Source organism: Bufo gargarizans, chromosome 4, assembly GCF_014858855.1.
Source record: "Bufo gargarizans isolate SCDJY-AF-19 chromosome 4, ASM1485885v1, whole genome shotgun sequence".
Lineage (NCBI taxonomy): Eukaryota > Metazoa > Chordata > Amphibia > Anura > Bufonidae > Bufo > Bufo gargarizans.
In genome coordinates, this window is record NC_058083.1 from 332,337,697 (window position 1) to 332,349,397 (window position 11,701).

General features: G+C 42.2%; 1 protein-coding gene across 1 annotated transcript in view; it reads right to left on the minus strand.

Annotated features, from left to right (window-relative positions):
• NMBR (neuromedin B receptor) overlaps nt 1–11,341 on the minus strand; it is a 142,162-nt gene extending 130,821 nt beyond the window's left edge. The window contains exon 1 of the mRNA XM_044292431.1: nt 10,997–11,341. Coding sequence (XP_044148366.1) covers nt 10,997–11,323 — 327 coding nt within the window. The 5' untranslated portion in view covers nt 11,324–11,341. The remainder of the gene's footprint in view (nt 1–10,996) is intronic.
• Between the last annotated feature and the right edge of the window lie 360 nt (nt 11,342–11,701).

The window sequence follows — 11,701 nt, forward strand, 5'->3', positions numbered from 1 at the left end:
AAAAGTATGTAAAAACACACTCTGGGCTCATGCCCACGAATGTAAGGGCCCCGTGCCTGTGCTGCACACCGCAAATATCGGTCCACAATGCACGGACACAGACCATGGGGCAGCTGCATGAGGATCGCGGACCCATTCACTTGAAGGTTATAGCAAACAGGTTCATGTCTTATTATTCTCAGCTGTATAGCTTGAAGGATGAGTCTGGTTTTACCCCTGCTTCCCCGGATGACATTGAGTGCTTTCTGAATTCATTGACAATCCCCTCCTTAGATAAAACCCAGAGAGAATCCCTCTGTGACCCGGTTTCACAGGAAGAGATATCTAATATTATTAAAAGTCTGCCAAATCAAAAAGCCCCGGCCTGGATGGTCTCCCGAACTCCTACTAAAAATATTCTCGGACACCTTGACCCCCCACTTACATGTAGCCCTGTCTGGTGCCATGACAACAAGGAATATGCCTAAAGAAATGCTGGAAGCGGTTATTGTCACTTTGCCTAAACCTGGCAAGGACCCTTCAATTCCACAAAATTTCCGCCCCATTTCCCTACTCAATACAGATTTAAAGATCTATGCAAAGATCCTAGCAGCCCGACTAGCTGACATTATTCCTACCCTAGTAGCCCCTGACCAAGAGGGGTTTGTAAAAGGGCGCCAAATCACAGATAACTCAAGAAGAGTGCTGAACTTAATTGACTTTGTCAACCGTTCAAGAATTCCAATGGTGCTGGTCACTTTGGATGCCGAGAAGGCTTTCGACCGAGTTAATTGGGCGTTTGTCTTCTCGGTACTCCACAAAATGGGCTTCCCTGAGCCCATCTAACGAGCCATAAAAGTTCTCTATTCAGACCCTTCAGCCCGGATACTAGCGAATGGTGTTTTTGTCTGACCCTTTTACGTTGTCTAATGGTGCTAGACAGGGGTGTCCCCTGTCGCCGTTGATTTTAATTTTATCCTTAGAACTTTTGGCGCAGGCGATTCGTCAGGGGGAAGGAATAAAAGGAGTTTGTATAGGAGATAGACAACACTGCATATCTATGTACGCTGACAACATAATATTGTCCTTGACCAACCCTCAGGTGTCTCTGAGGTCAGTGATGACTATCATCCGTTCCTATGAGGCTCTTTCATATTATAAAATTAACGAAAGCAAATCCCAAGCCCTCCCACTAGGGATTCCAGACAAAATCTTATCCCAAATGAAAGAAGAATTCACATTGGATTGGCAAAAATCCAAGGTGCAATACTTGGGATTTAATGTAACAACCACCCCCCAAGAATTATATAAAGCAAACTTCCCATCTCTCTTACAATCGCTTCAACCTGAGCTTAACCACATGGCTAGGGCAGAACTATCTTGGCTAGGTCGTATTGCGGCCTTCCAACAACATACTCTCCCTAAGCTGTTATATTTATTTCGCACTATTCCTATCCCCATTCCGGTATCCTTTTTCAATTCAGCCAATAAATTGTTAAATGCCTTCATCTGGAACAAACACAAGCCGAGAGTGGCGAGAAGTATAATGTACAGACATAAAAGGAGTGGGGGAGTAGGCCTACCCAACATTTACGACTATTTTCTAGCTTCTAGAATTAACCAGCTGAAGGAGTGGTGGAAAGGAGAAACAGGGAAACATTGGGTGCATATTGAGCAGTCACAAATCCCAGATCACAATCTACACGCTCTACTCATGGCTGCATTGCATAACTGTTACACAGATATACAACCCGCATACTCCGTCTCTACATCTCTGGCGCTATGGAAAACATATCATGATAAAGGAAGTGATGCACCGATATCAATGGCGCATATCGCTCCACTTGAATCTCTGCAACATTTATCCAATGGTCTGAACCTGAAGGAGTGAAGAGACAAAGGTATAAAAACAGTGGCCGACATTGTGACAGGGTCAGTCCTAAAACCCTTTGAAGCACTTAAATGTACTTTTAATATCCCCCCCAAAGAAGCCTTCTCTTACCTTAAAATAGAACACACATTGGGGAATAATCCGTCTTATAGGCTTAAGGGCCACATTCAGTTATTACTCCGGTGGTCCGAGGCAAACCAGGTATATACAGAGATTAGATTTTTATACATGTATTTAGGGGATAAAGATCGCTTTATTAAAACAGCTCCACTTCTAACATGGGAAAAGGTTTTAAAAAGGACGTTTACTTTGGCGCAATGGATAGCGGCATATAAAGCAGCAATCTCCACCTTTAGATGTGTTTCACACATGGAGGCTTACATTAAAACTACACTTAGATGGTACTATACCCCGGTTAGGTTACACGCGTTTTATCCAAGCTCTAGTACATTATGTTGAAGAGACTGTCGCAAGTATGGAACACTGTATCATAATCCTTGGGCTTGCCCGAGGATTTTTCCCATTTGGAGCCAAGTGTTCACCAAAATAACTGAGATTGTTGGATATAAGATCTCTCCAGACCCAGCTCTTGCTTTATTATTAATAGACCTTGACACATTTTCTCTCAAGTATAGGGTTATAATAGCCCATTTACTGTTAGCCACCAAGCTAACAATCACAAGAAACTGGAAATGCAACAATATTCCTGACTTACAGGAAATAATTAGGTCAGTGGATACAACTAGATCGTATGAATATATGCTGGCACATCAATGGTTCCAAGTGAGTCGCCATGTTCAATCATGGGGGTCCTGGAGGGGTCTGAATCCAACGATTTCAGAAAGACTGGGGTTTGGATGAGGTCTATTTGAGTAGATGGGGAATGGGTTGCTTCAAAAGTACTTTGGATGGTATATACTTAACTCAAGTATTTCTGTAAACTTTAAGCACTGAATTTATGTTTGAAGACATGACTTTGACTTGATTTGTTTTGTTTTGATTTGACCTTGTTTTGTGCTATATGCATATGCGTATATTTTGATTTAATGATTTGATTTATCCTTTACTTTGCAAAAAAAAAAAAAAAAAACATTGGAGATATGTGATTATTTCTAAACCGCTGTACTTGTAATTGTATACTATGGATATGAATATATTCTCTGATAATAAAAACTTATTGAAAGTAAAACAGCACTTTTAAATGTGAGGGAAGCTTTTCTCAAGAGGTTTCAGGAATTCAGAAATAGCAAAGCTGTATGCTACTGTAACGGAATAAAAATTTTCTCCCTTTAATATCGACATTGGCAACTTTGAAATGCAATTGCTGGATTTAAAAAACTAAGAACTGTGGAGCTCGAAATTTGAACGTCTTTGTGCTGATTTAGAAATATTGGAAAAAAACAAATGTGAACTTAGTTCACAGCACAAGTGGTCTGCTTTGAAAGACCTGGAGAAGGAAGATATGTTGATTTTTAACACCTGGAATAGTATTCCTGACTCATATAATCAACTGAAAAAACAAGCGTTTGCTGTTCTTTCCTTATTCGGGTCTACATATATATGCGAACAATCATTTTCAAGCATGAACCTTATCAAGAGTAAATTGAGAAACCATCTCAACGATGAGAACCTGGAATCGTGCCTAAAATTAAAAAAAGAAAACATACAAACCTGACTTACTCAAACCTTCCAAGGAGATGCAAGGCCATTGTTCACATTAGTGTTTGTGACTTTGTCAGTCATTGCCAGGATGTAATTTTCTCTTGTAAGGCAAATTTTACTGAATTTAACGTTATCGATAAATAATATCTTTCTAAAGTCTTTGTTTTATTAGTTGTGTTATTTGTATTCTCCACGTGGATACTTAATATTCTCAATAAAAACATATTGAAACTAAAAACAATGTACCTTCCTATATATTTAAGGTTTTAAAAATGTGTCTCTCAAAAGAAATTTAAATTGAGGTTTTGGCGATATTTGGCTCAGTTGACAAAAAAGACATCCTCTGGCAAAAATGGTTGCACATCACTCATTTCTTCCAACTCCTCTGACAGATCAAGTGAAGCGGCTGTGATGCTAGTGTTGGTGGTGGCGGCGACAGTGAATTTTTTATTTTATTTGTTTTAAATACAAGCTACTGTGACACCATATATGAGTGGTGCAACTGGGTACTGGCAGTAGTGGGCACAGGACACGCTGTGGGCCTGACACACACGCTTACAGGCAACTGCAATTATATTACAGTGAAAAAAATGTTTTATTTTTTTTATGCAAGCTACTGTGACACCAGATATAAGTGGTGCCACTGGGCACTGGCAGTAGTGGGCACAGTACACGTTGTGGGCCTGACACACACGCTTACAGGCAACTGCAATTATATTACAGTGAAAAAAATGTTTTATTTTTTTTATGCAAGCTACTGTGACACCAGATATAAGTGGTGCCACTGGGCACTGGCAGTAGTGGGCACAGTACACGTTGTGGGCCTGACACACACGCTTGCAGGCAACTGCAATTATATTATAGTGAAAAAAATGGTTTTATTTTGTTAAATGCAAGCTACTGTGACACCAGATATGAGTGGTGGCACTGGGCACTGGCAGTAGTGGGCACAGTACACGCTGTGGGCCTGACACACATGCTTGCAGGCAACTGCAATGATATTACAGTCAAAAAAATGATTTTTTTTTTTTAAATGGAAGCTACTGTGACACCAGATATGAGTGGTGAAACTGGGCACTGGCAGTAGTGGGCACAGTACACGCTGTGGGCCTGACACACACACTTGCAGGCAACTGCAATTATATTACAGTTAAAAAATTATTTTATGTTTTAAATTGCAAGCTACTGTGACACCAGATATGAGTGGTGGCACTGGACACTGGCAGTAGTGGGCACAGTACACACTGTGGGCCTGACACACACGCTGGCAGGCAACTGCAATTAGATTACAGAGAGAAAAAAAAAAAGCAGACTGATGTACTAGCCCTAAAAAGGGGGCCAGAGGCCTTACAGCAGATCAGATGAGTCTTTTTAGGACTGGAGTGGACACTGAATACACTGGCCTAGCTATCGATTTCAGTGGAGTCGCCAGGGGGGGGCCAGAGGGGGCCACAGCCCCCCTACATCACGCTATGCCCCCCCATGTGCCCCCCCAACTATAATGCCCCCCCAAGTGAGCCGCCGCAGTCGGGCACAGAGAGATGAGCGATTCCATTGCGCTCATCTCCATAGTAATCTGCCTGTGCTGCGGCAGTGCAAGGGAGGGAGAGTCGTGTCCCTTCCCCTTCCTCAGATAGGCTGCAGGAACTAGGCCGGCAGCCTATCAGAGGCCGGCGCAGGCGTCATCGCGCCGCCTGAGCCATACAGCGCGGGACATTGGCCGGAAGAGGCCTGCATCACATTGCTGACATAGAGGTAAGTATAAGTGTTTTATTTTTTGTTTTTTTTTTACAATAGTTTTACAGGCACATTAGGGGGGCTCTTGTTATTGGCACATTGGGGGGCTTATTACTGGCACATTGGGGGGACTAATAACTGGCACACGATGGGGGGGCTTATTACAATACTGGCACATGATGGGGGGGCTTATTACTGGCACACGATGGGGGCTTATTACTGGCACATTATGGGGGGGGCTTATTACTGGCACATGATGAGGGGCTTACTACTGGCACATGATGGGGGCTTATTACTGGCACATTGGGAGGACTTATTACTGGCACATGATGGGGGCTTATTACTGGCACATAATGGGGGGCTTATTACAATACTGGCACATGATGGCGGGCTTATTACTGGCACATGATGGGAGGCTTATTACTGGAACATGATGGGGGCATATTACTGAAAGATTATGGGGGGCTTATTACAAGACTGGCACATGATGGGGGGCTTATTACTGGAACATGATGGGGGGCTTATTACTGGCACATGATGGGGGGCTTATTACTGGCACGTGATGGGGGCTTATTACAATACTGGCACATGATGGGGGACTTATTACTGGCACATGATGGGGGGCTTATTACTGGCACATGATGGGAGGCTTATTACTGGAACATGATGGGGGGCATATTACTGAAAGATTATGGGGGGCTTATTACAAGACTGGCACATGATGGGGGGCTTATTACTGGCACATGATGGGGGGCTTATTACTGGCACGTGATGGAGGCTTATTACAATACTGGCACATGATGGGGGACTTATTACTGGCGCATGATGGGGGACTTATTACTGGCACATGATGGGGGGCTTATTACTGGCACATGATGGGGGGATTATTACTGGCACATGATAGGGGGATTATTACTGGCACATGATGGGGGGATTATTACTGTCACATGATGGGGGCTTATAACTGGCACATGATGGGGGCTTATTACAATACTGGCACATGATGGGGGGCTTATTACTGGCACATTGGGTGGACTAATAACTGGCACACGATGGGGGGGCTTATTACAATACTGGCACATGATGGGGGGGCTTATTACTGGCACACGATGGGGGATTATTACTGGCACATTATGGGGGGGCTTATTACTGGCACATGATGAGGGGCTTACTACTGGCACATGATGGGGGCTTATTACTGGCACATTGGGAGGACTTATTACTGGCACATGATGGGGGATTATTACTGGCACATAATGGGGGGCTTATTACAATACTGGCACATGATGGGGGGCTTATTACTGGCACATGATGGGAGGCTTATTACTGGAACATGATGGGGGCATATTACTGAAAGATTATGGGGGGCTTATTACAAGACTGGCACATGATGGGGGGCTTATTACTGGAACATGATGGGGGGGCTTATTACTGGCACATGATGGGGGTCTTATTACTGGCACGTGATGGGGGCTTATTACAATACTGGCACATGATGGGGGACTTATTACTGGCACATGATGGGGGACTTATTACTGGCACATGATGGGGGGCTTATTACTGGCACATGATGGGAGGCTTATTACTGGAACATGATGGGGGGCATATTACTGAAAGATTATGGGGGGCTTATTACAAGACTGGCACATGATGGGGGGCTTATTACTGGAACATGATGGGGGGGCTAATTACTGGCACATGATGGGGGGCTTATTACTGGCACGTGATGGGGGCTTATTACAATACTGGCACATGATGGGGGACTTATTACTGGCACATGATGGGGGACTTATTACTGGCACATGATGGGGGCTTATTACTGGCACATGATGGGGGGATTATTACTGGCACATGATAGGGGGATTATTATTGGCACATGATGGGGGGATTATTACTGTCACATGATGGGGGCTTATAACTGGCACATGATGGGGGCTTATTACAATACTGGCACATGATGGGGGGCTTATTACTGGCACTTGATGGGGGCTCTTGTTACTGGAACATTGGGGGGGCTCTTATTACTGGCACGTGATGGGGTCTGGGCTCTTATTACTGGCACATTGGGGGGCTCTTGTTACTGGCACGTGATGGGGGCACTTATTACTGGCACTTGATGAGGGGCACTTATTACTGGCACGTTATTGGGGGCACTCATTACTGGCACGTTATTGAGGGCACTTATTACTGGCACATTATTGGTGGGCACTATAGGGGCATCTACTGAGGCCACAAAGAAGGGGTATTTTATATGGGGGGCTCTGTACAGTAGCATTTTATACTGGGACATATGGTGGGTATTATGGGGAAGGGGGCAGAGGAGTACTATGGAGTCATCTATGGGGGGCAATAAGAAGGGGTATTTTATACTTGCAAATTATGGGGGACACTGAGGGCATCTACTGGGGCACGATATATGGGGCATTTTATACTGGTACATTATGGGGGGCACTAGGAGGAAGGGGGGAGAGGAGCACTATGGGGGCATTTACTGGGGGCACTATATAGGGGTATTTTATACTGGCACATTATGGGGGACATTAGCTCAACTGGGGGCATTACAAGGGGGTATTTTTTGCATTGTCACATTATAAGGATAATTATTTCTACTGGGGGGGCATTATGGTGGGCTTTATTACTCCCCCATGGTATGACCCCTTAGTAGCAGCACCAGCTTCTCCCTGCTCTGTGACCCATCTTCCCCTTCTCCAAATCCTTATTATGAAATCTTTCTAATTAGGATAAAACACAACATCAGCTCTGCCGCGCCCCCGGTCAAAGTGTTGAAGTGGCGTCCGAGATCCCCAAGGGCCAAGCCAAGTAATTGTAAGTTTTCATGTGAAATATGTTTATGTTATACACATATAGCATACACTGTGCCACACAATATAAAGTATACCTCTATACTGTGCACCACAATGTATAGTATACCTCTACACTGTGCCACACAATGTACAGTATACCTCTACACTGTGTAGTCTGTTCTATAAGCACCCTTGTTCTGTCGCGGCCCCTCCCGAGACCAGGCTCTGGATCCACCACTGGTCTGGAGTCTGGACCTCTCACAGGTGTGTACATTTTTTCTAAACCGTAAGCCGTATGCTCTGACCTGCAGAAATCATCACTCGCTCGGTAACAACTAACAAGCAGTACCTGTAGGCTGTAGCCTGGCCCTGTTACCGAAGCTAGCCGAGTGGTGTAATGTTAAGGTACTAGTAGAGATGAGCGGCCGCTTAATCCTGATTTAATGTTACTGCAGGATATGGATTACAGTTTAGAAATGTCAAATGTACACTCCTGTGAGATGCGGGGAGGGAGATCTGTGGATGACACTGTTATGGAGGGGGAAATGGGGATGACACTGTCATGGGGTGGATCTGTGAATGACACATATAGCATAAGATGCTATATACGGTATGTGGCATCCACAGATCCCCCCCATAGCAGTGTCATCCACAGATCCTCCTCCCTATAAAAGTGCCATCCACAGGCAGTTAGGACATGTTGAAATATGAGTGATTTATATATATATTTGTTTGCAGTTTTAGGTATTGGGTAAAGTATCTCAGCATTTCTAAGCGTACTTGTGTAAATGTATCGTTGTTATAGCTGCCCCCCCCAACTTTTGTCCCCCCAAAATTTGAAAGCTGGAGACTCCACTGATCGATTTCCCTATTAAATCAGCAGCAGCTGCACTGTCCCTACTCTCACTAACACTGCAGCTTCCGAATGAATCTAAGATGGAAGCTGTCCTTGCTTTTTGATAGGAGATGGGAGGGTCTGGGAGGGAGGGTATGCTGCTGATTGGCTGGAATGTGTCTGCTGACTGAGGTACAGGGTCAAAGTTTGCTCAATGATGACGTATAGGGGGCGGACCGAACATCGCATATGTTCGCCCGCCGCGGCAAACGCAAACAAGCGATGTTTGCCGGGAAATGTTCGCCGGCGAATAGTTCGAGACATCTCTACTACAGAATCAGGGCCATAAATATTGAGTTTTGTTTGGATGTTAACCCTTGCTTTGTAACTGGAAAAACAATATTAAAATGGAAAATCTGCCAAAAAAGTGAAATTTTTAAATTGTATCTCTATTTTCCATTCATTCTTGTGGAACACCTAAAAGGTTAACTAGGTTTGTAAAATCAGTTTTGAATACCTTGAGGGGTGTAGTTTCTTAGATGGGGGTCACCTTTTTGGAGTTTCTAGTCTAGGGGTGCATCAGGGGGGCTTTAAATGGGATATGGTGTCCAAAAACCAGTCCAGCAAAATCTGCCTTCCAAAAACCGTATGGCATTCCTTTCCTTCTTCGCCCTGCCCTGTGCCCGTACAGAAGTTTACGACTACATATGGGTGTTTTTCTGTAAACTACAGAATCAGGGCCATAAATATTGAGTTTTGTTTGGCTGCTAACCCTTGCTTTGTAACTGGAAAAAAAATATTAAAATGGAAAATCTGCCAAAAAAGTAAAATTTTGAAATTGTATCGCTATATTCCATTTATTCTTGTGGAACACCTAAAGGGTTAACGACGTTTGTAAAATCAGTTTTGAATACCTTGAGGGATGTAGTTTCTAGAACGGGGTCATTTTTGAGTGGTTTCTATTATGTAAGCCTCACAAAGTGACTTTAGACCTGAACTGGTCCTTAACAAGTTGGTTTTTGAAAATTTCTGAGAAATTTCAATATTTACTTCTAAACTTCTAAGCCTTGTAATGTTCCCCAAAAATAAAATGTCATTCCCAAAATGTTCCTAACATGAAGTAGACATATGGGGAATGTAAAGTAATAACTATTTTTGTAGTTATTACTATGTATTATAGAAGTAGACAAGTTGAAACTTGGAAATTTGCTAATTTTTCCACATTTTTGGCAAATTTTGTATTTTTTTATAAAAAAAAAAGTGATTTTTTTTTAACTCCATTTTACCAGTGTCATGAAGTATAATATATGACGAAAAAACAATCTCAGAATGGCCTGGATAAGTAAAAGCATTTTAAAGTTATCACCACTTAAAGTGACACTGATCAGATTTGCAAAAAATGGCCTGGTCCTTAAGGTGAAATATGGCCGTGTCCTTAAGGGGTTAAACATTCCTTGCCATTGTTAACTTGATGTGTAAGAAATAAAGATGTGTGTATATATATATATATATATACTTTCTTGAACACAGAGGATTGAGCATTTAAGTGGCTGACATTTAGATGAATGGAAATTGCATACAGAGGAATGGAAGACTTCCAGGGCTCTATGTATAGTAACTTTTATATTTTTGCTAGAGTATAACATGTACAGTATGTTTGCTAACCTAGTGTTCTAGTGTTAAGCAAGACATACTGACATTTGAAATAATGAATTTATGAAGTCATTCTTATGAAACTTAATTCCAAGTCACACATATAAAATAATGAACTTTGAGGATGATGACCATTCTGATGGGTTTATGACAGGCTCCTATAGTGAACCAATATATAGTACAAAAGCTTAAAGTCAGTAAATGGCAGGTGAGCAAAACATATACAAGAGTTGGAGCACATTAAATAACTAACTGGGCAACTGGATTATAACAGCATTTGAAAGATGTTTTCATTTATGAAAATATCAAAACATTATTTGCATTCTACACTCTTACATCAAATTAATGAGACTAAAATAAAATGCAGACACACTATGTTTAACCTGTTCTAGTTATAGACACATATTTATTTTTTATCATTTTAAAAGTACTGACCTGTCGCTTTGAATGCTCGCTATATTCTCCAGGGATGTTGTGTGCACTTTTAATTAAAGTCCTAGCAATATGATAATAGTAAACACTTATAATAGTCAGTGGAACAAGATAGTAAACCAAGAATATAAGGACAGAATGGATCTTTGGATGCATGTCATCATTTTGTGGATATGGGATACAAGCTGTGAAGCTGACATTGTCTGATCCGTTGATATGTGCCACTTCAGAAAACACGGCTTCAGGGACTGCCAAAAGCATTGAAATGATCCAGATGGCTGTAGCTTTTATACACGTCCACAGAACAGCACTTGATGTTTGGATGTCCATTGGATTTACGATAGCTTTGTATCTGAAACGGCAAGATATAAATACATGTAAAACATTTTTAAAAAAATACATGATACATAACCAATGGGACCAAGTTAATGCTACCAAAAAAACAAGCATGATTTAATTAAATGTATAGTAACAATATGGTTATAATATAACGTTTGCAAATTATGCAGTTGAATAAAGCTTTGTTTCACATAGCTGGCTGGTGGTCCCTCAGTCTCATCTCCTCTACAGGACTCAGGGAAGTCTATCATTGAAAGGCTTGTATGGGAGTGGAAAAACTTTTCTTCCATAAAAAGTGCCAATATAGATTAATAGAGATCTATCTATTTTAGAGAGGAGTGAACCATTTTTCCAAAATTTCATCCAGCA